Raw genomic sequence first — 27,864 nt, 5'->3', positions numbered from 1 at the left:
GTACAAAATAGGTTTGGGGGGGATCAATTTACTGCAAATACAAAAAACTGGGAAAAGTGTTGACAAAGACAAATAAATCTAATCATATTGAGGACATTTATTTTTTAATGATTATTTCCAAGCTAAAATTGTTTTCTTTATGATGTAATTATGAAATTCAATCATCTGTCTTGTGTTGCAATGCATAGAAGAAAGCTTTGAAACAGTATGATGCAGACGCTTTGCATAAATGTATATTCTGTATAAACTGCATAAATGTATATACTGCATTGATTCTCAGATACAAAATATTGTTTTCTGGTTATTAATCTTTGGCCATTCCTTCCCGTTGCTTGATATCTGAGCTAGAGTTAATGTAAGGTGCAGTGTATGTGTTAGGGATTTGATTTACCTTAGATTGTGAGGCGGTGTGTGTGTACTGTATAAACTAAGTCGTTGTGCGTTTGTTTATCTGCATGGACTGTGTGTGTATTCATGCTGTGTATTCGTAGTCCTCTCCACAGGCCTTTATCAAATTCCTCTTTTTGTTGTTTCTTGGTGCTGGCTCCTCTTCTTCCCAGGTGTCCTGGATCTTGTCGGGTCGTCCGATTGGCTGCAGCAGCTGGCCAAGACTGTCATAGCCGAACCAGTAGGGGGCGTCATCGTTACTGTGCTCCCACTTCTCAACACAGGGCTGGAGCCTCAGAGCCGCCTGCCTACACACACACACACATTGCTACTGTGCTGCCAGTGTTACATCTTTAGTTTCTAGACATTTCATTTCAGTTGAAGTGTGTGTATGCGTGTCTTACTTGGATATTCCCCTGCAGTAGACCATGTTGATGGTGTTGAGCTGTGGGCAGCCTGTCTGTAAGAAGCGTGGTGTGCGATCAGTCAGCAGGACACAGCCACTCACATCCAGCTCTCTCAGGAAGTGACGCCCTACTGTCAAGTACTGTACCGCCAGGTCTGTCATCTGATAGGGGAAGTGCATAGACAATAGGCAAGACATTTTGGTAATATTGTTTGTTTGTTTGTGTGTGTGTGTGAATACCTTTGGGCAGCCAGGCATGCGTAACGTGACTATAGTCCTGCAGTAGAAGGACAGAGCCTTGATGGCCTGGTCAGATAGAGCTACACAGTGAGACACATCAATATACTCCAGACCTCTCGCCTGCCTGCAGAACTTCTGCTTTCACAGGGAGAACAGGAGAGAGAAGAGGAGGAGGGTTACTTTAAGAAGTGAATTCCTTTAACACTCTTTCAATGAGGTATCACAGACAGTCAAAAGGTACTGTGCAGACTGCAGAACACAAAGTAAACAGTACCTCTATGCCAATGTCAGTGATCCAGACACACTCAGAGGCAACCAGCTTCTTCAGGCCAGGGTTCCCACCTAGAGCAATCAACCCCTGAAAACATAAGTTGTGTTGGAGTGTTTTAGATAGCTAACTGTAATACAACACACCTACACGGCAACGTATGGGAGCATTACCTGGTCCATGATGTTGCAGCCACTGATGTCCAGAGAGAGGAGAGAGGAACAGCTACTGAGCCACTCCAGACCAGAATTAGACAGGTTATCACAGTAAGACACACTCAGGTGGTTCAGCTTACTGCACCTGTACACACACACACACCACGCCAGTCTGTCAGTGTGTACAGTACTTGTGTGTAATATATGCGTGTGTGTGCGCGCAAGTTTTTATATGACCTTACTTTTGAGCCACCCTCATGATAGCTAAGTCGTTGATGCGGCTGCAGTTGCTCAGATTCAGCTCCCTCAGTTTAGAGGCAGAAGGCCCCTCAGTCAGGTACCGCAGCCCCATGTCACTCACCCTACGAACACACACGAGCGCACACACACAAGCAGTCAGGTAGCACAGCCCGATATCATTAACGTAGAGAGACAGAACACGCGCACATACACACCTGCTGCAGTGTGAGATGTTGAGGTAGACCAGGTTTTTGAGGGCGCCCATGGACTTTAGGCTGGAGTCAGTCATTCTAGGGCAGTCAGCAGCATGGAGTCTCGTAAGGCCTGGAGAGCTACGACACAGAGCCCTCCAACTGATGTCTGACATACGACTGTTACCTACAAAAACACATGGACAACTGTAATAACACGCACCATAACAAACAAAGTGTGTGTGTTGATACTGCCCCTGAACCATTTGTCTTACATGACTAATCACATCCTCAGAAACAAACTGACCATCTCCTTTGGCTGAAGAGCTATAATGATTGGCTAATCACTTAACAGTGACTTGTGCCAGATACAGCACTGTATAAGGCCAAGAGTTCGAGGACAGCAAAGTTTCAGGGTTGACCAACTACATGACCTGCTGGCTGCTGCATCATGGTTTGATGTCACAGACCAATCACATGAAATGAGGCCTAGCGCCTCACTCAGTTACCCAATCAGAGCTCCTGTAGACGTCACCCTGGGAACAAGACTCACCACAATGATTGTTGCCAAGACAAATAAAGAACACTAATAGATAGACATGGAACATGACACAACTCAGGCACACACACTCACCATCAACACTGAACTTGGAGAGGTTGGCCACCTCAGCGATGGCTTTGAAGGCGGAGTCTGAGAGATGGGGCGTGTCCCATAGGGAGATGGCAGACAGAGAGTGACACTTAGAGGCCAGCTCCTATTGGAAGAAACCAGACTAAGTGACAGGCAGAGGTCCATTCACTCATTAATGACAGGTAGCCAATGGAGGTTAAAAATATGGTCTTACTCCCAATCATTTTGTCCAGAACCTAAATGAGTTGTCTGGTAGCTCCACACGTACCAGCACACAGCTGTCTGACAGAGTAGGCATGTCATTGAAGACTATCTGCTGGAGCAGAGGGCAGCCCGCTGCTATGTACCTGAAACCTTCCACTGAGATCTGCTGGGACAAAACACCACACACAGAGTACATTAGAGAGTAGGTGGGTGAGAGAAAGATGGAGAGGGCCAGTGTGTACACTTTGTAATTTAAAACAAACAGGTTGGCTGCAGTCTCTCTCTCTCTCTCTCTCTCTCTCAATTCAATGGGCTTTATTGGCATGGGAAACGTGTTAACATTGCCAAAGCAAGTGAGGTAGATAATATACAAAAGTGAAATAAACCATAAAAATGAACCGTAAACATTTTTCAAAACAATTAAGACATTACAAATGTCATATGTGTGTGTATATATACAGTGTTGTAACAATGTACAAATGTTTAAAGTACACAAGGGAAAATAAATAAGCATAAATATGGGTTGTATTTACAATGGTGTTTGTTCTTCACTGGTTGCCCTTTTCTTGTGGCAACAGGTCACAAATATTGCTGCTGTGATGGCACACTGTGGTATTTCACCCAGTAGATATGGGAGTTTATCAAAATTGGGTTTGTTTTCAAATTCTTTGTGGATCTGTGTAATCTGAGGGAAATATGCGTCTCTAATATGGTCATACATTGGGCAGGAGGTTAGGAAGTGCAGGTCAGTTTCCACCTCATTTTGTGGGCAGTGTGACCATTCTCTCTCTCTCTCTGCAGAGTACAAACACTCAACCAGCTGGAGTTGGACCAACGCTGGCTCTGGTGACTGTTGCAATCTAAAACCAGTGTGTTAGCTGTAGCCACCTCCTTCTCTCTTAGAGTCAGAGAGAGAACCTCTCTCAAATCCCAGTATCAACCTACATACTTGTAAATGAGAGGAGCACGCAAACTGACTTCAGTACAGCAGGGTAGCAGAGGACACAGACGTGTTGGAGAAGAGAGGAGCACAAACTCATCTGGATATAGTTGAAGCAGATAGAAGAGGAGACATACAGATCAGAGAGGACCATAGGAACTGACCTGAGTGCAGCCAGAAAGGTCAAGGTGGATGAGCTTGTGGCAGCCCTTCCCTGAGGCCAGGTACTGTAAGCCTTTATCAGTGAACATACGGCAGCATGCTAGACTCAGGAACTGCAGGTTCAGACAGCTCCTGGACAGACGGGGGGTTTAAGATCAATATGTGAGCAGTACTGGGCAACAACTGGCTGTGTATTAGCCTTATATCCATACTGGATGTGCTCAAGGCACCTCTAAAGTTCCATGATTTGTATTGGAAAAGTTATACTCCAAAGTATTTCTAAAGCCAATGTGCACCTGCAGTCTGTTATCAGCCTGATTTCACTAATTCAAGTCTTCTCACAATCTTGAGTTTGTGAAGGTGTGGAGGTTGGATAGTGAGGATATGAATGATTATTTGACATCTGGCTGGGTTGCAGCAGTTGAACGACCAAGGTAGGATGTCAGGAAAGGGGTTGAGAGGGTTGGTGAGACGTGAGGTTGGCAGAGTTGTCAATTGACTGTGGCATCTGATTGGGAGAATATTTTCTTTAGAAACCTAAGTTTAGACATTGTTAATCAAGAGAAATCCCACAAGAACAGCAGAGATGAAGGGTGGACAAAGAGACAGAGAGGAGGAGAGAAGGGAACTGCCATAGAGAGAGAGTGGCGTGTAGGAATGTGTTGACAGCAGCAGCTGAGGGTTGAAAGTCTTTGCAATTGAACTGAAATAAGACTATTTCTCCAGGTTAATTCTCAGCCAGGTCTGTGAAGCATTTTCACACTGCTAGGTTCCAATGATTTCTAGTCTATAAGCTCATAAGGTTTAAAAGAAAACTGAGCCTATGGAATTGCTTTCAGGTGTAACATTCTTTGGATACAAAGGATACAAATAAACATGGTCAAGGTCCTGCAAGCGCTCACACAGACATTTAGTTTCTCTATTTCTCAATCTGTTTCTCTCTCTGTTCCTCTCAGTATTTCTGTTTCGTCGTGCCACATCATTCCACTACATCACTGGGATAACAGTGTTGGGTAATCCTTATGACATGAGTAATAGCTGTGGCCTGGGATTTAAGTGACTATTTTCCATTCAGAAGAGAGAGGGGGAGAGACCCAAATGGTTTCGATTAGGAGATGAGAAAGACCCAAATGGTTTAGATTAGGAGATGAGAGACCCACATGGTTTAGATTAGGAGATGAGAGAGAGAGACCCAAATGGTTTAGATTAGGAGATGAGAGAGAGAGACCAAAATGGTTTAGATTAGGAGATGAGAGAGACCAAAATGGTTTAGATTAGGAGATGAGAGAGAGAGAGACCAAAATGGTTTAGATTAGGAGATGAGAGAGAGAGAGACCAAAATGGTTTAGATTAGGAGATGAGAGAGAGAGAGACCAAAATGGTTTAGATTAGGAGATGAGAGAGACCAAAATGGTTTAGATTAGGAGATGAGAGAGACCAAAATGGTTTAGATTAGGAGATGAGAGAGAGAGACCAAAATGGTTTAGATAAGGAGATGAGAGAGAGAGAGACCCAAATGGTTAAGATTAGGAGATGAGAGAGAGAGAGAGAGACCCAAATGGTTAAGATTAGGAGATGAGAGAGAGAGAGAGACCCAAATGGTTAAGATTAGGAGATGAGAGTGAGAGACCCAAATGGTTAAGATTAGGAGATGAGAGAGAGACCCAAATGGTTTAGATTAGGAGATGAGAGACCCAAATGGTTTAGATTAGGAGATGAGAGAGACCCAAATTGTTTAGATTAGGAGATAAGAGAGACCCAAATGGTTTAGATTAGGAGATGAGAGAGACCCAAATGGTTTAGATTAGGATATGAGAGAGAGACCCAAATGGTTAAGATTAGGAGAGAGTGAGAGAGCAAGAGAACGAGAGATAGAGACAGAAGGAAAGAGACAGACAGACAGACAGACAGGCAAAGACAGAGATAGACACAGTACAGGCTCTGTCTGCTTGGGCCAATGGGTACTTCAGCACAGAGGGAACAATAACAGGCCCTTATAATGGCTTTGCTGACAAGAGGTGGTAAAAGCAGCAACTGACATTAACCCAACAGGTGTTTGGGACATGAAACAATAACTGCAGCCCAAATAAGTGCTTCACAGAGTTCAAGTAACAGATACATCTCAACATCAACTGTTCAGAGACTGTGTTAATCAGGCCTTCATGGTCAAAAAATGGTCAAACCACAGGACACCAATAAGAAGAGACTTGCTTAGGCCAAGAAACACGAGCAATAGACATTATACCGGTCGTGTTCTACCTTGTGTTCTAATGAAATGGGAAACATTTTCCATCACTGGAGTAGCTGTGGTCTATGGGTGTTTACCTGGAGAGCTCTCTGAGAGTCCCATTGGCCACATATGAGAAGGACAGGTTCAGGTAGAGCAGAGTGGGGCAGCCTTCTAGAATCATACACACCATCTCATCCTGGTGAAGGACAACACAAGGTTACATTTTATTCATACCATCTCTGTATTTACATTTATAGTGCCTCTGGTCCTATCACATATCACACATATTATAGCATTATATGACTATATAAGCATGCATAACAGCTCATAGCACATTACAAATGAGCCCTCAGAGTTCTTTATACGTCTCATAGACAGTGTTATCCAATCTAATCTAAAAACAAACAAGACCACTAAACAAACAACAATATATTTTTTATGGTACTCAGCTGTGGCCAAAGGCATGTAAAGAAAATCCCCAACAGCTGCAACCATCTAGATGAGCCTGGTACCCCTTGACTTAGTCCACATTTTGTTGTATTACAGCCTGATTAAATATATATATTTTATCTCACCAATATACACGCAATACTCCATAATGACAAAGGGAAAACATGTTTTCAGAATTGTTTTCTCATTTATTGAAAATTAAATACATAAATATCTAATTTACATACACGACAGTTCAAAAGTTTGGGTTCACTTAGAAATGTCCATGTTTTTGAAAGAAAATCAATTTTTTTGACCATTAAAATAATATCATTATGATCAGAAATGCAGTGTCGATATTGTTAATGTTGTAAATGACTATTGTAGCTGGAAACGGTTGATTTTTAATGGAATATCTACATAGGCGTACAGAGGCCCCTTATCAGCAACCACCACTCCTGTGTTCCAATGGCACATTGTGTTAACTAATCCAAGTGTATCATTTTAAAAGGCTAACTGATCATTAGAAAACCCTTTTGCAACTATGTTAGCACAGCTGAAAACTGTTGTTCTAATTAAAGAAGCAATAAAACTGGCCTTCTTTAGACTAGTTGAGTATCTTGAGCATCAGCATTTGTGGGTTTGATTTCAGGCTCAAAATGGCCAGAAACAAATAACTTTAGTCGGAAACTCGTCAATCAATTCTTGTTCTGAAAAATTAAGGCTTTTCCACGGGAGAAATTGCCAAGAAACTGAAAATCTCGTACAACGCTGTGTACTATTCCCTTCACAGAAGAGAGCAAACTGTCTCTAACCAGAATAGAAAGAGGAGTGGGAGGCCCCGGTGCACAATTGAGCAGGAGGACAAGTACATTAGTTTGAGAAACAGATGCCTCACAAGTCCTCAACTGGCAGCTTCATTAAATAGTACCTGCAAAACACCAGTCTCAACGTCAACAGTGAAGAGGCGGCTCCGGGATGCTGGCCTTCTAGGCAGAGTTGCAAAGGAAAAGCCATATCTCAGACTGGCCAATAAAAATAAAAGATTAAGATGCCTTGTTGATAGTGTTAAGAAGGCAGAGCAGCTATTTATTATAGAAGACTATCTTAGCTACTGATGTATCAACATGTTTTGACCATGACAATTTAAAATCCAAGCAGGTTAGTCACAACTTGCTAAATTTTCAACACTGGAGATCCCCAGGGGTGCGTGCTCAGTCCCCTCCTGTACTCCCTGTTCACCCACGACTGCATGGCCAGGCATGACTCCAACACAATCATTAAGTTTGCAGACGACACCAGAGTGGTAGGCCTAGACATCTGCTCTGGAGAATTCCTGTTTCTACCTGGATTATGTTGGTCCAGGCTTCCATTAAAGAACACCCTCTGTGTTTTGTTAGACAGGTAAGTCTTTATCCACCATATAGCAGGGGTTGTAAAGCAATAACACATACGTTTTTCCAACAGCAGACTACGATCAATAATGTCAAAATCCCCAATGAAGTCTAACAAAACAGCTCCCACAATCTTTTTTTATCAATTTCTCTCAGCCAATCATCAGTCATTTGTGTAAGTGCTGTGCTTGTTGAATGTTCTTCCCTGTAAGCGTACTGAAAGTCTGTTGTCAATTTGTTTATTGTAAAATAGTATTATCTGGTCAAACACAATATTTTCCTAAAGTTTACGAAGGGTTGGTAACAGGCTGATTGGTCGGCTATTTGAGCCAGTAAAGGGGCCTTTTATTATTCTTGGGTAACGGAATGACTTGAGCTTCCCTCCAAGCCCGAGGGCACACACTTTCTAGTAGGCTCTGATTGAAGATATGGCAAATAGGAGTGGCAATATCGTCCGCTATTATCCTCAGTAATTTTTCATCCAAGTTGTCATACGAATCAATACAAAACTTATTGTATGCCTTCTTATATACTATATATATATATGGCCTAGCCTTTGGAACTTTGGTTTTCCTAGATGTGGCTACTATATTGTGATCAAACCATCAAATCAACAAGGCTATATATGCTTAGTTGAATACACTGAAAACAAACTTGAAGATACCAAAAACTATTTAGTCCAATCAATGTTGCTAAATATCATGTGGCTGTCCATGGTACTGATTTATGTGTGTGTGTGTGAGTGTGAGTGTGTGTGTGAGTGTGTGTGTGAGTGTGTGTGTGAGCGTGTGTGTGAGTGTGTGTGTGAGCGTGTGTGTGGGCGGTGGGTGCACAAGTAGTATTATTTTTTGACTCACCTTACTTGTAGACTAGTTGAACGGCAATGCCATCCTCCTCTCTTTCATGTTGGCAAAACGGTCTATGGCTCTGTCATACAGTACGCTTTTAGTTTTGTTGTCATAGGCTACCTCGCTAAAATCCTTGATAGCCTAACTTCCTAGCATGGGCAACAATGCACCAGGTAAGTTAGCTAGCTAATTAACGTGAGTCTAAAATGGCCAGGCTACATATTGAACTTCAATCGTCTCAGGCCAGTGGCACACCATATTCATTTACGGTTAGATCAGAATTGCTGTCATAATCATTGGCCTGTCCAGAGAATTAAGTCAAAACCACAAGTCCAAATCCCCATATCCATCCATGGCTTAGGAAAGGGACAATTTAGCAAGCTAGTTATTGCAGGACATCAACACAAACAGACCAGAAACTAAAATGATGTTTTGCTTAGGATGTGATTTGATTGGTGTGAAGCCAAATCCAAACTGGCCTCACTTGGGGGCGTTTTGCAGCACTAGGACAACCCACAGTTGAGCTTAGCTCAATTCTGATTGGCTAATAATTTTATAATTTGTTTATCAAGGGAAGCCAAATGCTTGCTGTCATCAATCAATCAAACGCTACGGCCGCAATATGTCATACTCTTTTAGCCCAGCATCAGACACATGGGCTACACATACTGAGAGAGAGGGGCGCTGTTTACCTCGCTCGGATGATTTCTCCAGTGAGATTCAGCCACTTGCGAATTGATGGAAAATTATGAAAACACAGAAAGATAAGTGATTATATAATTGTTGGTATTTATTGGTCAAATATTTGGGGAAGCCTGGCTTCCCTTGGTACCCATGAATACACACCACTGCCATAACAAAGGGGTTGAATACTTATTAACTCAAGACATTTCAGCTTTATATTTTGTATTAATTTGTAAAAATTTCTAAAAACATAATTACCCTTTGAAATTATGGGGTATTGTGTGTAGGCCAGTGACACATCTCAATTTAGTACATTTTAAATGCAGGCTGTAATACAACAAAATGTGGAAAAAGTCAAAAGGTGTGAATACTTTCTGAAGTGAAGGCACTGTATGTTGACAAAATGTTTAATGTAGAAAATGTTCATATTATTATTATTATAGGCATTTTGTTATTTAAAGAATGTTGTGTAATCAGTAGAGATGAATCGTAACTGTAAATCACAATACACGAGAAGCAACTGCACCCTCCACCTGAGCCCTGATTTCATAATCTGACTTCAACTCTCTCTTTATGAGTGGTGATGAACTTCAGAACAGTGCCATTCCATCACTGCTATGGAGAGAATTAATGAAAAGCATATAAACTAAAGATGAAAGGGCGATTTGGTGAATTTTTTCCTTCTGTTCTACAGTTGGGTTTTATTTCACTTCTGGAAGATAAGATAAGAGGGTAGTTTGTACCCGTGAGTAGACCTGGCCATTACTCACTTTAAAACGTCTTAGGGCTGCAATTCCGTTAACGGGATCAATATGACAACAGCCAGTGAAAGTGCAGGGCGCCAAATTCAAAACAACAGAAATCTCATAATTAAAATTCCTCAAACATACATGTATCTTGTACCGTTTTAAAGGTAATCTTGTTGTTAATCCCACCACAGTGTCCGATTTCAAATAGGCTTTACAGCGAAAGCACCACAAACGATTATGTTAGGTCACCACCAAGCCACAGAAAAACACAGCCATTTTTCCAGCCAAAGATAGGAGTCACAAAAAGCACAAGAGATAAAATGAATCACTAACCTTTGATGATCTTCATCAGATGACACTCATAGGACTTCATGTTACACAATACATGTATGTTTTGTTTGATAAAGTTCATATTTATATAAAAAAATCTGAGTTTACATTGGCGCGTTACGTTCAGTAGTTCCAAAACCATCCAGTGATTTTGAATAGCTACATCAATTTTACAGAAATACTCATCATAAATCTTGAAAATACAAGCATTACACATGGAATTATAGATATACCTCTCCTTAATGCAACCGCTGTGTCAGATTTCAAAAAAGCTTTATGGAAAAAGCAAACCATGCAATAATCTGAGAACGGCGCTCAGAAGAAAAAAAATGTATCCGCCATGTTGGGAGTCAACAGAAATCAGAAATAACATTATAAATATTCCCTTACCTTTGATGATCTTCATCAGAATGCACTCCCAGGAATCCTAGTAACAAATGTTTGTTTTGTTCGATAATGTCCATTATTTATGTCCAAGTAGCTACTTTTGTTAGGGCGTTTAGTACACAAATCCAAACGCTCGTGCAGGTCCAGCTGAACGTCGGACGAAAAGTTCAAAAAGTTATATTACAGGTTGTAGAAACATTTCATACTAAGTATAGAATCAATCTTTAGGGCGTTTTTATCATAAATCTTCAATAACGTTCCAACCGGAGAATTCCATTGTCTGTAGAAAAGCCATGGAACGCAGGTCGCTCTCATGTGAAATGCGCATGACCAGGACCTGGCTCTCTGCCAGACCACTGACTCAAAGAGCTCTCATCCGGCCCCACATCACAGTAGAAGCCTCATTCAAGTTTCTACAGACGGTTGACATCTAGTGGAAGCCTTAGGAAGTGCAACATAACCAATATCCCACTGTGTATTCGATAGGGCTGAGTTCAAAAACTACAAACCTCAGATTTCCCACTTCCTGTTTGGATTTTTTTCTCAGGTTTTTGCCTGCCATATGAGTTCTGTTTTACTTACAGACATCATTCAAACAGTTTTAGAAACTTCAAATTGTTTTCTATTCAAATGTACTATTAATATATTCAAATGTACTATTAATATATAAGACAAGAGGGTAGTTTGTACCCGTGAGTAGACCTGGCCATTACTCACTTTAATGTTGAAACACTCTGAAAGGTTCAGCTCCTGTAGGTTTCTGCATTCACCTGGGAAAGAGAGGGATACAAAGGTACAACCTTCTTAGAACAATTTCATATAGCTTAGTAGAACCCCCTCCCACCCCTCCCCTGGCTTAGACAGGGCTTAGACTGTAGAGGGTTATTAAAGGTTTATGTCTCTGAGCATGTTTTTGTCCAGCCTCATGTTTGTGTTTCTCTGAAAATTCCCTTCAGATATGGATTACCATAATTACATTAATTTACTTAGTTGGCAAGCAGGTTAGAACTAAAACACAAGTAAGTGTGTGTACATGTGAGTTTGTGTGACAGATATGTTTTTTTATCTCATTATCTCATAGGCCACGTCACGCCAACGGAATGACAAACCCCCATTCCTCCGAGGAGTCTTAATTTATTTTTTTTAACATTGAACCTTTATTTAACTTGGCAAATCAGTTAAGAAAAAAATCATATTTACAATAACAACCTACCCCGGCCAATTGTGCGCTGCCTTATGGGACCAGATGTTATACAGCCTAGATTTGAACCCGGGACTGTAGTGACGTCTCTTGCACTGAGATGCAGTGCATTAGACCGCTGCGCCACTTGACAGAGCTAGAGACATCAACTCTCTTCCCCCACTCTCACTCTGTATCCACTCAGTGGCCAGTTTATTAGACGTTCACGAAAATGGTGTGCTACTGTAGACAGTGAGTCACATGGCCGTGGCTTGCTATATGAAGCAGGTAGACAGGCATCAAGGCATTCAGGTAGTTTCAATTGAATGTTAGAATAGGCAAATTGTATAATGCTCATCCACAGTACAGTTTTAGAAGTACTTAAAAAGGGAAGAAATTATTAATTTCACCTTACTATTGATGATAAAAATGATTTCCTCTCCCTCTCTCAGCCCGTCTGGCCTCCTCCACCTCCGTGAGTTTGACCAGTACAACAACAGCCTGCACTTCTTCAACTATGGTGTTCTAGAAGACCTCTATTTCCTGTCCCTGCTAAGGCTGGGGGGAAACCCCTGGGTCTGTAACTACAGGTGGGTAGTTAAATACTAACCCATTATGGGTACAATGCATTTGACCATTCAATGTGTCAATGTTTCAAAATCCCCTGTCTCTCGTAAATAAACCATGAAATAAATAAATCAACATTCCAGCATCCACTACCTGGTGTACTGGCTACGTCTGCACCCAGGGGTGACCCACTCTGGCCTGCTGTGCCACCCCCCTTCCAAGCATGGAGGAAAGAGTGTGGAGGACTACGTCCACTCCTACAACAGAGCCTGCGGCCAGACAGAACACAATCAGACACAATACGGCCCGAAAGATTACGGCCAGACAGATCCGGAGTTGTGGAACACTGCTATGGTGTTGCAGGGGGAGCTAGAGGAGGAGGAGGTGGAGCCGGCACATCTAAAAGGACCGCCGAAATACTGCAACACTAGATTGAATTAAACAACCACCGAAGGATGGAATGACTGACATCTTAAACATCTTTAAAGAGCGACTGCCTTTAAAAAGCAATGAATCCCTTTGAAAATTACATTGATATGAATCAGAAACAGTTAATCTAGTGTCAAATTTGACTACAAAGTGTAAATAGGAAAATTTTGGTCATAAAGTCTTGTCGAAAACGGAGTTTGGAAAATCCATGCGTTACAACAGGTAAATTAAGTTTGGGTTTTGATTTGACAATGTCCATTTGTACACTAACATGGGGTGAACAACTGTGGTGATTGCTCTCTATCCAATATAATAGACAGACCTGCTCAGCAGTGCCGACTGTTTACATAAGACAACACGTCCTGCATTGTTTTACTTGAGAAATACTGCACCAAACACCTTAGTTACAGTTGAAGTTGGAAGTTTACATACACCTTAACTCAGTTTTTCACAATTGCTGACATTTAATCCTTGTAAAAAGTCCCTGTCTTAGGTCAGTTACGATCACCACTTTATTTTAAGAATGTGAAATGTCAGAATAATAGTAGAGAATTATTTATTTCAGCTTTTATTTCTTTCATCACATTCCCAGTGGGTCAGAAGTTTACATACACTCAATTAGTATTTGGTAGCATTGCCTTTAAATTGTTTTACTTGGGTCAAACGTTTAGAGTAGCCCTCCACAAGCTTCCGACAAAAAGTTGGGTGAATTTTGGCCCATTCCTCCTGACAGAGCTGGTGTAACTGAGTCAGGTTTATAATCCTCCTTGCTCGCACATACTTTTTCAGTTCTGCCCACACATTTCTATGGGATTGAGGTCAGGGCTTTGTGATGGCCACTCCAATACCTTGACTTTGTTGTCCTTAAGCCATTTTGCCACAACTTGGAAGTATGCTTTGGGTCATTGTCCATTTGGAAGACCCATTTGTGACAAAGATTTAACTTCTGGACTGATGTCTTGAGATGGTGCTTCAATATATCCATATAGTTTTCCTGATGCCATCTATTTTGTGAAGTGAACCAGTCCCTCCTGCAGCAAAGCACCCCCGGCTTGCAAGCCTCCCCCTTTTTCCTCCAAACATAACGATAGTCATTATGGCCAAACAGTTCTATTTTTATTTTTTTATGACTCCAATCTAAGTGTATGCAAACTTCCGACTTCAACTGTAGATGTAAAATTGCGCATCTAAAACATCCTCGGCAAAAACATCTACATTATTTTCAGATTTTTGAGAGTTATCTTACATTCATTCTGGGGATTTTGAAGAAGTGAAATAGGGTTGGGGGAAAAACATAATTAACCAAACACGGAATCGGGCTGGAAACACCTCCAAGACTGAAATCCTGTTTTTCTAATGAGCAACAGAAAAACACATGTGCCAATCAGTGTGTTCAGTGGCTCTTTAAATACTTTTTAGTCTTATTTTATAGATCATTTAAATTTAGTCTGTATCAGATGGTGAAACTAACTTTGTTTTAATATTGTTGTTCCTGCTTTGTCAGTGTTGTCTCAATCAGATGATTTAGAGATGACAAAAATGTTATATTGGTAGAGTCATTTGAATGTACATGTAGCTGTGAAATGAAACACAATCACATTTACGTAATTGTGCATTTTTGTTGTATGTGTGTTAGTGTGTGTGCATACGCTTCCATGCAGGTATGTAATCTTTACACCCATGCGTGTGTGTGTATGTCTGTGTGTATATGCTAGTACTCACTGATACATTTGAAGCTGGGCCACTGTAGAGAGGTGCAGCCACGCATGTTAAGGTGAACTACAAATGGCCGGTACTTCTGTAGGATCTGTTCCACGATGCGGTCTGTGATCCAGTCCCTCTCCACAGAGAAACTGATCTGTCATTCAGAGACAAATGTTGGAGGAAACATTACAGGACACATCCGGACTCAACAGGTAACAAGGGATATATTAGACCTGAAAGCACCGTGGAACATGCTGTAGACATGCTGTAGACATAAGAGTTAAATCACTGACAACAATTAGTTAATGTTACATTAAATGTTTATGGTAATTTCAGTACCTGTCATTGTGGTGTGTGTGAGTGTGTGCTATACTGACCCGACTCCACAGTGAGCAGGTCTGAGCGATGGCCTTCCAGGTCCGACACACTTCTGCACATTTCAGCAGGTCTCCTACGTCTAGTCTCTGGAAGACCTGACCAAACAGAATACTATGATGGAACAGTTGTCACCAACCCAACCCTGCACAGGTTGAAGATAGAGATATTTTTACGACCTAGCTTGTAGCTCTCCAGGACCTGCGTTAGTGACCACTGCCATAGCAACTGTTCAGTCAATCTGGTGTTTAAAGATGTTATGCATGGCTGCATCTGAAAGTATACCCTATTTCCTATCAAATTAACTACAAGGCTATTGGGTGTCATTTCAGAACAATGTCAAATTTGACCAAAACATCTGACACATCTACCACTTTTCATTCGCAACACAACACTTCAACATAGGCCTTGATTTACTGCAAGTCAATTCAAACGTTTCACCCATACCGTTTATGCCCTTTGCAATGCGATTGTGAGTTCATCTGAATCTATTTCATAAGAAGAAAACACTGCAGAACAATCTCTCTGCCCCCATTCCTCTTGCTATTTTCCCACAATTATTTTGATTTTACCTTTACAAACAGACAAAAAAATACTGAATGTCAACAAAGCATTTAGGAGCTGTGCTCCTTTCCGAAACATAGTCATGTCCCAGTAATATTTCTTGGGCAACATTTTTGACAAAAACAGCGTAGTAATCACTGCCAAGAAATAAGCCTTAACTGCTAGATGCCTACAGGGGTGGTCCCAGACAAAACAGTCCTGTATAGCATGTAATAGGCTCACTTTTTTCTATATAGGAACCATATCCTAGCATTTCCCCTCACACTAAACATGAACCCCTGCTGATTACAAAACCCCCGCTGCCACTCCAAACTCAAAACAAGTCTTGCTTGGCCAGAAGACAAAATATACAGGGGAACATGTTTTTATTGAGTAACAACTCTCAGAAATGGGTCCAATAACACTATCATCCAGAGGGAGAGAGAGTCATTCGACACACACACACAACTGCAATGGCAACCGATAATAGAGCATAATAGATTGTAAAGTTCCAATGCAGCCATTTCTAGCTCAATATCAAATCAATTCAGGGGTAATAATTAAGTTACCTCCTTTCTTAGCTAAGAGCAATTTTTCAAGCAAGAATTTTGCTAGGACTGTCTGGGAGTGGTCTGAGTAGGGAGGGGGAAACTGAAAACTAGCTGTTAGTGGCAGAGAGGTTTGGAACTCTCTTTCTTATTAATCTATTAAATAATATTGCGCCTGGTGATGTCACCAGGCAGGCCAAAACTCCATCCCACCAAAACAGGCAGAAATTTCAGGCAGTCTTTTCAAACAGCTCTTACACTAAAATAGCAGTATCATAATTTTCAAAATGTCACAATATTAGTCCAACCTCAGTGTGAAAACATCAAAAACGGTTAAATCAAGTTTGACTGCACTGGGCCTTTAACGAAACCTTTCGAACATGTTTGCCCATTCTAGAAGTGGTCAGAAAGTGACGTTTTGGACCTGAAAGCCTAAACATTCAGGAGTAGAGGTGCTCAAAGTTGACCCATTTTGCATACCCCACCCTACCATGAGACTTCCATGTCTTCATCACTGAAAAATATAAAGGGTTGAGTTTGATACCATTTGAAAGCTTACAAACAGGGTTGTTAAGCTATTTAATAATTTATTTAATTTGTATTTATTTTTTATTTATAAAAATTAAGTAATTTCTTAACCTTTAACATCAATTCTCTTAACACGGGTAAACTCAGATCTTTTTTTTCATACACATATGTTGTAGTATAGACCCTATTTTACATTGTCTGAAGTGTTTGTGTTGTGCTCGTCATTGATTGAGACACAGCATTCTCTTGAATAAAGGGTGGGTGTCATTTCAATCATAGAAGCTAAATTCAAGAGAATGGACCTATCCCTTCAGACCACAGCAATTTAGCTGGTACACCATTGGAGAAACAATGTCGTGTACATGTTTCGTTCTAGTAGAAATACATCTACAGTATAACATGCTCTGTTCTATCCTGTATTTCTATATGATATTATGACATGTAGTGGCACTTTTGGGTACTTTAGATTACCACAGGTGTCTGTAATTACGTTTGACTCACTGCTCAGCTATAATTAAAATATATTTGGTAGTGTGCAGACTTTTTCCTGTTTCTCCAGTTTCGTCTTTTGCCTACAGCACCGTCACAAATCAGTTTTGGGTGTGCGGTAGATTCTGCCAATCAGCTCGTACACCACTGATATTTAAATTTAAGTTTCAATTACTACCAGAAATATGGCCGCCAGTCCAGCCACCATTGAATGTCAACTTGAATGGGAATGTCTATTCTTTTATCTATATTTCTATGATTTCAATAGGTTTCCTATGGAAGACTGACAGTTTAATTCAAAACAATGTGTATTCCCATTCAAGTCAACATTCTCTGATGTGTGGACCTTCAACCATCTTTCTGGTTCTACCATGGACAAACATGTAGGGAAGGTTTCGTTCAAATCATAAGGGGAGCAGTCAGAAAGTGACTAAAATCATATGGAACGACCCCCATGTGGCCTTAGAAGGGACAAGGACTGGGGTCATCATAAGTCATGATGCATGCAATAGAGGTGACCTCTGCCCATGAAGGCTAGGAATCTTCACAAACAATTAATCTGACAGTTAAAGAAGAAAACTGGGGTGAACATGTGACTCATAAGAATGTAGGGTGAGAAAGAAGAGGAGGCAAGTTTAGCGAGTGAGCATGAGGGAGACAGTAATAGCGAGAGAGAGAGGAGTACCTTTATTGAGAGCTTGCAAGGTAGCAGTGAGAGTCCATCATGTCCCTCTCCAATGGCAACGTCAGAGTCCTTACTGCTCATCTCCAACAGACCATTCTCCAGTTTCTGACAACACACACATTACATTGTCTATATGAATGCAGCTGCAACTGTATTGAAGCCATGGGATGCAGTTTATTATAGCACACTACGCTTTATTGCGGGCGATAGGTTCAGTACACATCACTGCATTCTGTATCAGAAAGTAGACTGGCCCTCTCTGAAGTCTCGTAGACCAATGCATTGCACTCTGTTTGTTTATCAAGTCCTCCGGTTTAAACTTCCGCCGTACCTTACCTTGTTAACTTATATATGCAAGAGATACCAGACCCGGTCTCAGGGATAGCTAACTCTGGTAGATCTGCTTTTAGTTATTTTGCACCTTATGTGTGGAATGATCTACAAATAGGAATAATTGTACCCTCTAAGGCTGTTAGGAGACCATTTTACTGAAGAAGGTGTTGTTTTTTATGATTGTGTTTTGTTTTTCATGTATTGAGCATAATAATGTGTATTTGAATGTTAATATTGATGTGTAATTTAATGGGTATATTGTATTTTGATGTGTATTGTTGTTGTGCTAAACAGGGCTCATCTGGAAAAGAGACCTTGGTCTCAGCACTGACACCAAGTCAAAATAAAGGTAACATTTTAAAAATCGAATTCTTAATTGGTATACCGTAAATACTAATCAGATGAATCTCGTCTAGCCATACCTCAAAGTACTCCTTTGTCCGTTTTGAGTCCTGTACCACATAGCGCCAAGCACCTATGACAATCTTACAGTGGATAGCATTCCACACTCGCTGGATCTTTTTCATGGCATCTAAGAGGAAAACACACAAGCATTATACATGTCCTGCATGAAAATGTGAATAATATACTGTCGAAAAATTATATATTTGCGGAAAAAACTTTTTGGTAGAAACATGGATGTTGCAACTGTATTTTATGCCAACACTTTAACACAATAAGCATAACTGAGTCACTGACCCAAGGGAAAAATGATAAAAATGTATACAGTCATTCATAATGCAAAACATCCTGACAGCTTTTAAAAGACAACAGCCATGATACAGAGTACTATAAATAGTCATAGTTAGTCAAAGCATAAATCAGTTAAACTAACAGCAGAGACTAGTCTGGATATATAGTATTAGCTAATGACTTTCAGCTGACCCACTTAACATAACTGACCAAAAACAAGCCATGCTGTTTTCAGAACTATGTTCTCACACTGTATTCTGAAGCTTTGCAAAAGACAGGTGATTCACATGGATACTAAAGCATAACTTAGTTGTTTTTTTTCTGTACTGAAGCACATGAATGAACTGAGGTCAGACAAGTAATGCTCTGACAGTAATGCATAAATATGCATTAGAGTCATAGATAGGCCTACAGTTTGGTAAACTATTTTAACCAAAATGTAAATATCTTTTAAGGTGCCAAAAATGCACCCATTAATATTCCAGATGCTTAAACTGTACTTTACCTACAGTAACTCTTTAGGCTATATCAATGACTCTGCAACACATGCCAATAGTAGTTGCCTACCGTTCTGCCTTCTCTTGCAGACCTGTACCCACTCCACCCACTTGCAGAGTGCGACCCTCAGGCCCCTCTGTATGTAGTGCCTCTCAGCTGTCTCCATCTTCAGCGTCAACTCCCTGGCCTCCTTCCGCTTATTCCAGATGAACCTTTTCCACGCCCTACCGGCGCCCACAAAACACAACCATCATTAATTCAGTGAGTTGGCAGGTAGGACTGATCCTGTACACCTTCATTCATTCAGCAGGGCAGAACATGAACCAAGGACGTTTTCATTCAATAGGGGTAAGAATAGACCTACAGTATATGTGCCTCACTTATCTTGTTGAATTGAAGTCTTTGATTGTTCTATACAGTATATTTATATCTGCAACACCCCAAAAGGTTTCACTTCCTCAATGAGCTATTCCCCCCAGATACTCAGCTATTCAGAAAGCAGCATATGTTTCCTAGACAAAAGCTGTCGGTGATACTAGATACTGATATCATCCTCCCAGGGCCTGTACTACCTGCAACAGAGGGAGGTGAAAGGAAATACAGAGTACAGTGTCCCAGCTAACCCCCAGCTTGTTCACCAGTGACCCAGGGAGAAGATCTGCTTTCAATCACACATCTTAAGTTATTGGCCGCCACTCTTCATAGACAAAAGTGTGTTAATAAAATTAGAATTATTAACTGTCAACTGCATTGTAGGCCTATTTTTGAAACAGTATCTAAGCTTCATATTGATGTCTAAGCTGATGATTTACTTTGGAACTGACTAATCAATTGGAAGAGTGGTGTTCTATTGGTGCTTTCAAGACAACTGAGAACCCCCCCCAAAAAACGAGGTCATATCATGACATCAGTGATCTTCAGGAAGATGCCAGAGATGTTCCCAGTTTAATTTAGTCAATGAGGTCAATGAGAGAATGCCGAATTTGGTCAATAAAAAAATGGAATTGCTAATTTGCTACTTGAGGCTTATTTGATCAAATAGAAGCTTCGTAGTGGTTAGGTTTTTTACAAAAGCACTGATATAAGTGGACGCACGTGGCATTTCTGAAACTTTGAAAAAAACGACTTTATAATCAGACTTGTGCCTGTTTTTAACACACTGAAAAAATTGTGGACAGATTTGTGTTGTTCACACAAATCAAATCAAATCTAATTTGTCACATGCCGAATGCAACAGTGAAATGCTTACTTACAAGCCCTTAACCAACAATGCAGTTTTAAGAAAATCCCCCCCAAAAAAGTAAGAGATAAGAATAACAAATAATTAAAGAGCAGCTGTAAATAACTATAGGAGGGCTATATACAGGGGGTACCGGGACAGAGTCAATGTGCGGGGTAATTGGGGTCATTATGTACATGTCCGTAGAGTAATCAAAGTGGCTATACAAAGAAAATAACAGAGGGGGGGGGGGGGCAATGCAAATAGTCTGGGTAGCCATTTGACCAGATGTTCAGGAGTCTTATGGCTTGGGGGTAGAAGATGTTTAGAAGCCTCTTGGACCTAGACTTGGTGCTCTGGTACCGCTTGCCATGCAGTAGCAGAGAGAAAAGTCTATGACTAGGGTGTCTGGAGTCTTTGACAATATTTAGGGCCTTCCTCTGACACCGCCTGGTTTAGAGGTCCTGGATGGCAGGAAGCTTGGCCCAGTGATGTACGGGCCGTACGCACTACCCTCTGTAGTGCCTTGCGGTCGGAGTCCGAGCAGATGCCATACCAGGCAGTGATGGAACCAGTCAGGATGCTCTCGATGGAGCAGCTGTAGAATCTTTTGAGGATCTGAGGACCCATGCCAAATCTTTTCAGTCTCCTGAGGGGGAATAGGCTTTGTCAGGCCCTCTTCACGACTGTCTTAGTGTGTTTGGACCATGATAGTTTGTTGGTGATGTAGACACCAAGGAACTTGAAGCTCTCAACCTGCTCCACTGCAGCCCCGTCGCTGAGAATGGGGGCGGGGCCTCCCGGGTGGCACAGTGGTTAAGGGCGCTGTACTGCAGCGCCAGCTGTGCCATCAGAGACCCTGGGTTCGTGACCGGGAGGTCCGTTGGGTGACGCACAATTGGCCTAGCGTCGTCCGGGTTAGGGAGGGCTTGGTCGGTAGCGATGTCCTTGTCTCATCGCACACCAGCGACTCCTGTGGCGGGCCGGGCGCAGTGCGCGCTAACCAAGGTTGCCAGGTGCATAGTGTTTCCTCCAACACATTGGTGCGGCTGGCTTCCGGGTTGGATGCGCGCTGTGTTAATAAGAAGCAGTGCGGCTAGGTTGGGTTGTGTATCGGAGGACGCATGACTTTCAACCTTCGTCTCTCCCGAGCCCGTACGGGAGTTGTAGCGATGAGACAAGATAGTAGCTACTAAAACAATTGGATACCATGAAAAAGGGGTAAAATTTTTAAAAAAGTCCTCCTTTTCCTGTAGTCCACAATCATCTCCTTTGTCTTGATCACGTTGAGGGTGAAGTTAATATCCTGGCACCACACGGCCAGGTGTCTGACCTCCTCCCATATAGGCTGTCTCATCGTTGTTGGTGATCAGGCCTACTACCACTGTGTCATCGGCAAACTTGATGACGGTGTTGGAGTCGTGCCTGCCATGCAGTCATGAGTGAACAGGGAGTTCAGGAGGGGACTGAGCACGCACCCCTGAGGGGCCCCCATGTTGAGGATCAGCGAGGCGGATGTGTTGTTACCTACCCTTACCATCTGGGGGCGGCCCGTCAGGAAGTCCAGGATCCAGTCGCAGAGGGAGGTGTTTAGTCCCAGGGTCCTTAGCTTTGAGGGCGCTATGGTGTTGAACGCTGAGCTGTAGTCAATGAATAACATTCTCACATAGGTGTTCCTTTTGTCCAGGTGGGAAAGGACAGTGTTGAGTGCAATAGAGATTGCATCATCTGTGGATCTGTTGGGGCGGTATGCAAATTGGAGTGGGTCAATGGTTTCGGGGATAGTGTTGTTGATGTGAACCATGACCAGCCTTTCAAAGCACTTCATGGCTAGTTGGCTACAGACGTGAGTGCTACGGGTCAGTAGTCATTTAGGCAGGTTACCTTAGTGTTCTTAGGCACAGGGACTATGGTGGTCTGCTTGAAACATGTTGGTATTACAGACTCAGTCAGAGACAGGTTGAAAATGTCAGTGAAGACATTTGCCAGTTGGTCATCGCATGCTCGGAGTACACGTCCTGGTAATCCGTCTGGCCCTGTGGCCTTGTAAATGTTGATGTGAGTAAGACCTGTTTAAAGGTCTTACTCACATCAGCTACGGAGTTCGTGATACAATGATGTGTCCTATGTGTCTATCTCTCTATGTGTCACACCCATATTGATCAGCGCTAACTTTTTTCCTGCCCAAAAAGTTGAGAATTCTGTCCCGTTTGGTGATAAGCATGTCTTGCATATTGACCTGAATAGCATAACAACCTTGATAATATTAGACTCAACCTTACACCCTGTGTATGTCCTTAGGAATCCCTTTTATGCGTGGATATCCATTCAGTACACATCTACGGAGGTCTACGGAGCACCTTATGTGCAGTGTATAACATCAGAACATCTGCTTTCCCAAGGCTCGATACTAGGCCCCACGCTCTTCTCAATTTACATAAACAACATAGCTCAGGGAGTAGGAAGCTCTCTCATCCATGTAAATGCAGATAATACAGTCTTATACTCAGCTGGCCCCTCCCCATAAAATGCTCTACAACAAAGCTTTCTTAGTGTCCAATAAGCTTTCTCTTCCCTTAACCTTGTTCTGAACACCTCCAAAACAAAGGTCATGTGGTTTGTTAAGAATAATGCCCCTCTCCCCACAGGTGTGATTACTACCTCTGAGGGTTTAGAGCTTGAGGTAGTCACCTCATAAAAGTACTTGGGGGTATGGCTAGATGGGACACTGTTCTTCTCTCAGCACATATCAAAGCTACAGGCTAAAGTTAAATCTAGACTTGGGTTTCCTCTATCGTAATCGCTCTTCTTTCACCCCAGCTGCCAAACTAACCCTAATTCAGATGACCATCCTACTCATGCTAGATTACGGAGATGTAATTTATAGATCGGCAGGTAAGGGTGCTCTCAACCAGCTAGATGTTCTTTACCATTTGGCCATCAGATTTGCCGCCAATGCTCCTTATAGGACACATCACTGCACTCTATACTCCTCTATAAACGGGTCATCTCTGTATACCCGTCACAAGACCCACTGGTTGATGCTCTTAGGCCTCACTCCCTCCTATCTGAGATATCTACTGCAGCCCTCATCACATACAACACCCGTTCTGCGAGTCACAATCTGTTAAAGGTCCCCAAAGCACACACACCCCTGGTTCACTCGTCTTTTCAGTTCGCTGCAGCTAGCGACTGGAACGAGCTGCAACAAACACTCAAACTGCCAGCAGCATACCACCCTGCATACCACTGCTGGCTTGCTTCTGAAGCTAAGCAGGGTTGGTCCTGGATGGGAGACCAGATGCTGCTGGAAGTGGTGTTGGAGGGCCAGTAGGAGGCACTCTTTCCTCTGGTCTAAAAAAAATATCCCAATACCCCAGGGCAGGGATTGGGGACACTGCCCTGTGTAGGGTGCCGTCTTTCGGATGGGACGTTAAACGGGTGTCCTGACTCTCTGAGGTCATTAAAGATCCCATGGCACTTATCGTAAGAGTAGGGGTGTTAACCCCGGTGTCCTGGCTAAATTCCCAATCTGGCCCTCAAACCATCACGGTCACCTAATAATCCCCAGTTTACAATTGGCTCATTCATCCCCCTCCTCTCCCCTGTAACTATTCCCCAGGTCGTTGCTGCAAATGAGAACGTGTTCTCAGTCAACTTACCTGGTAAAATAACAGATAAATAAATAAAAAACTGGACAGTTTTATTTCAATCTCTTCATTCAAAGACTGAATCATTGACAGTTGTGGCTGCTTTGTGTGATGTATTGTTGTCTCTACCTTCTTGCCCTTTGTGCTGTTGTCTGTGCCCAATAATGTTTATACCATGTTTTGTGCTGCCACCATGTTGTGCTTCTGCCATGTTGTGTTGCTATCATGTTGTTGTCATGTTCTGTTGCTACCATACTGTGTTGTCATGTGTTGCTGCCTTGCTATGTTGTTGTCTTAGATCTCTCTGTATGTAGTGTTGTCTCTCTTGTCGTGATGTGTATTTTGTCCTATATTTATTTATTATCTTTATCCCAGCCCCCGTCCCCTTTGTTCTTGACTGCCTTGCCTCGTTAAAAAAGGTAAAATAAATCAAATAGAAAATTAGAGATGCCTCAGGCCTCTTGAAATCTAGAGGCTTCTCAGGGCCTGGTCCAGACTCTGGCTCTGCAGACACCAGCTACCAGTCCATTTGAAGGAAACCATCCCCGAGCTTTGTCTCTATGCAGAGAGAACCTGTCCACCCAATCCCAGGAATCTGGGCAGTTCACACAACTTGTCTCCACTCCAACTGAACCAAGGCCAATGCCCAAGGGTGGAACTGTCACAAGCGAGTATGAGTCAAGATAAACTGTGGAGCAGGTCAACTACCCCAGTCACTCCAGTGTTTATGGGGATCATGTTTCTAGCCATTCTGGCTCTGCCCAGATCGGAATCTCCGCACAGCATGAGCCCAATGAGTTCATCCCAGCTCTCTCAGCACCTTTGTTCTAGAGTCTGAACATGCTAGCACTGGTAATGATGTCCAAACTCCCTACAACCCTTTACATGATAGGCAAGCACTTAGTAACATTGTCAAGAATGTCAGTGTTGCAACCATTCATGATTTAAAACAATTTGTGAAGTCTATGAGGAACACCTTTTTTAAGCCAGGTAGATCTTTCCAAAAAACCTTGGACACTGTGTAGAATGAACATGTCCCCCGTATTCAGCTGCCAAGGCAAATATCCCAAACTATCCATGTCCCTATTGAGAAAGGGCTTGCCCAAAATGACTGCAGTTCAACCCAGAGTTTGAGAGAGCCAGCCTACAGCCTCATGAGCCTGTCCAAAGCCCAATTGCAAGGACACAGTCCCTGATCCTATAATCTCTACCCAAGGTCCAGCCTCTCCCAGTGGTAATGGCAGTAAAGGCCCTAATTCTGTTCCCTTGTATCATTCTAACCAAGTCCCTGCAGGAGAATCTGTTTCAAAGAGCTATGGAAGTCTTTGTAATTCTGACTCAAGCTTTAGAAATGATGGTGGTGCTTATAACAGTTTTGATGTCCAGAGTGAACAAATCCCTAATGTCAAGCAGCCATTCAAAGTGTCTCAAACTGGCTATGCCCCTACAGTACAAAGGCCTTTCCCTTCCAGTTCTTCCTCCAGACAGGATGGACAAGCTTTGTCTTCCAACAGTGGTGGCTACCAGAGTGCCCCAAGACTCAACCCCCCTCGCCCATCCATCCTCTCGGTATCCCAACTAAACATGGTTCTCAAAATGGGACACCATTTTTGTATTCAATAGGTGAGCTTTAGATAACAGGGGTTACTTACTTGAAGCACATATTTGTTAAACTTATTCTGTAACAGGAGTAGGCCTTCTCAAACAAATGGGAGAGAAACTGTTGAGGGAAGGAAAGATGTAAAGGTGAGATCATTTTCAAAATGTTCATGTACAGCATGTATGTAGGAAACCACTAAACCTTACCAACCAAAACAAACTGCAAATGCATCCAACAACTTTGTAAAGCCACAAGTTTGATGTAGTCATTGAGTGCAATGAATATGGGACCAAATTCTAAACTTCTGACTACTTTAATACAGTATAAGTGAATTTGTCCAAATACTTATGACTTGTTCAACGAAAAGTGCTTTTATTTATAAATTTACCAGTGTATCATCTCGTTTCCCAAAGATGTCATGCACCATGCTTCCTGCCAGTGAGGTCACGGCGACTTGTTCTGGATCGTCAACACATGTATGCCTAGAGACAGTGCTTTGTTAACATTTTCTGCAATTCACTGCAGCTTTTATCAACCTGGTATCATAAAGTTTTGAGTTTAGCTATGATTCTAAATTCTAATCCCTCTTGCATTTCAAACATGGCAATGAAACTATCACTGTCATTATACTCAGACCAAACTGCATTCATTGTGCTGTGGGCCTTGCACTGCAGTGTTCAGGAGTGTTGATAAGTAAAGCAAGTGGGTATCCAAATTGAACCTTTATCAATCCATCAATCAATTGTATTTATAAAGCCCTTTTTACATCAGAAGATGTCACCCCAAACAGCAAGCAATGCAGATGTAGAAGCACGGTGGCTAAGAAAAACTCCCTAGAAAGGCAGAAACCTAGGAAGAAACCCAGAGAGGAACCAGGCTATGAGGGGTGGCCAGTTCCGGTTGTGCCTGGAAATATTTATTTTTTGAAAATAAGAAAATGCACATGTGCAGTGACTTACTCCCTACACCGTTTTTCATAAAGTGGAAGTTTTGAGATGTTTTTATTTATAGGTCACAACCATTTTATATAGACCATTCAGAAGTAGGATACTGTGACAGGTTACTCACCAATCAATCTCAGCAGTGTCCCGGTTTTCCTGAATAGATACAATCTTCCTTTCCAGAAAATGTAATGGACTTTCAGGACACGACACACATAAACCTGTTAATAATGCCTGTTGAAACACAACACGAGTATTGTACATATTACGGGACAAATGTAGCTATATAACGTTAGCTAATTAAGTTAACTACCAACTGCTATATGGCTCTTGAACTCGCTAACGTTAGCCACTGTAGCTAGCTAGCTATTTTATGTTAGGGTTACGAGAGTTGGCATGGCAAAATTTGTGACATTGTAAAAGTCTCACCTGAAATATTTGGGGCAAGGAATGCTTCAGTATATATTCCCTCAACGCCGGGTCAGCATTTTGTAAAGAAGCCATATCAAAACTCCATCCCAAAGTAGGTAATATAACGTTAACTAGCTAAATAGAAAATTATCAAAATATTTGTCAACACAGAAGTTTGCAAGCAGGCCCCGGTCTGTTCTCTGATTGGACACTTCCATGTACAGTTTACCGTTACCTAGTAACCAAGATTCCATGTTGTCGGGGGTGTACGGAAAAATCTCATCTGGGTCCTTGGGATGTCCGAACTCTGACCTAACCTACTGAAGTTGACATTTAAAACGGTTAAAGTGGAATTGACATATATGCAAATATGAAACAAACAGACAGTCATAATATCAGTCAAAAATGTGACATTCCTAGTTATGCTACAAAAACAACTTTTTTTAAAATGTTTTCAAAATAGGTTCTATTTGACTCAAAATATCATGACATACAGAAAGGCATTGTTGCTAGAATAGATGGATGCGGTTCAATGCATAATTCATATTTTGGTAGTCTAAAAATATTGCCATCAGGTTGTAAATCACAGCTTGCCT

At 41.9% G+C, this 27,864-nt stretch overlaps 2 protein-coding genes across 3 annotated transcripts; one reads left to right on the top strand and one right to left on the bottom strand.

Annotated features, from left to right (window-relative positions):
• Positions 1 to 12: 12 nt before the first annotated feature.
• fbxl13 (F-box and leucine rich repeat protein 13) lies at positions 13 to 27,677 on the bottom strand. Of its 2 annotated transcripts, XM_021572820.3 has the most exons (21): positions 27,287 to 27,677; positions 26,985 to 27,091; positions 26,305 to 26,398; positions 25,969 to 26,036; positions 19,517 to 19,671; positions 18,679 to 18,788; positions 17,924 to 18,028; positions 15,133 to 15,228; positions 14,774 to 14,909; positions 11,593 to 11,645; positions 6,150 to 6,250; positions 3,827 to 3,956; positions 2,787 to 2,885; positions 2,522 to 2,642; positions 1,912 to 2,074; positions 1,699 to 1,818; positions 1,475 to 1,601; positions 1,308 to 1,391; positions 1,034 to 1,168; positions 792 to 955; positions 13 to 695 (listed from the first exon to the last, which is right to left on the bottom strand). In XM_021572820.3, exons 1-21 carry the CDS (start codon positions 27,359 to 27,361, stop codon positions 473 to 475), a joined length of 2,466 nt encoding a protein of 821 aa, XP_021428495.1. In that variant the 5' UTR covers positions 27,362 to 27,677; the 3' UTR covers positions 13 to 472. The 2 variants fall into 2 exon arrangements, with proteins under 2 accessions (XP_021428495.1, XP_090064581.1); XM_090208455.1 differs by having other exon boundaries at positions 1,699 to 2,074.
• LOC110496798 (leucine-rich repeat-containing protein 17-like) lies at positions 3,513 to 14,653 on the top strand. Its single transcript, XM_021572824.3, has 3 exons — positions 3,513 to 3,886; positions 12,508 to 12,645; positions 12,766 to 14,653. Exons 1-3 carry the CDS (start codon positions 3,855 to 3,857, stop codon positions 13,061 to 13,063), a joined length of 468 nt encoding a protein of 155 aa, XP_021428499.3. The 5' UTR covers positions 3,513 to 3,854; the 3' UTR covers positions 13,064 to 14,653.
• Positions 27,678 to 27,864: the final 187 nt, after the last annotated feature.

This window comes from Oncorhynchus mykiss, chromosome 2 (assembly GCF_057628025.1).
Source record: "Oncorhynchus mykiss isolate SJ-2025 chromosome 2, ASM5762802v1, whole genome shotgun sequence".
NCBI classification, from domain to species: Eukaryota; Metazoa; Chordata; class Actinopteri; order Salmoniformes; family Salmonidae; genus Oncorhynchus; species Oncorhynchus mykiss.
Note: the sequence above shows the minus strand (reverse complement) of the source record. Positions and strands in the feature narration are given on the sequence as shown.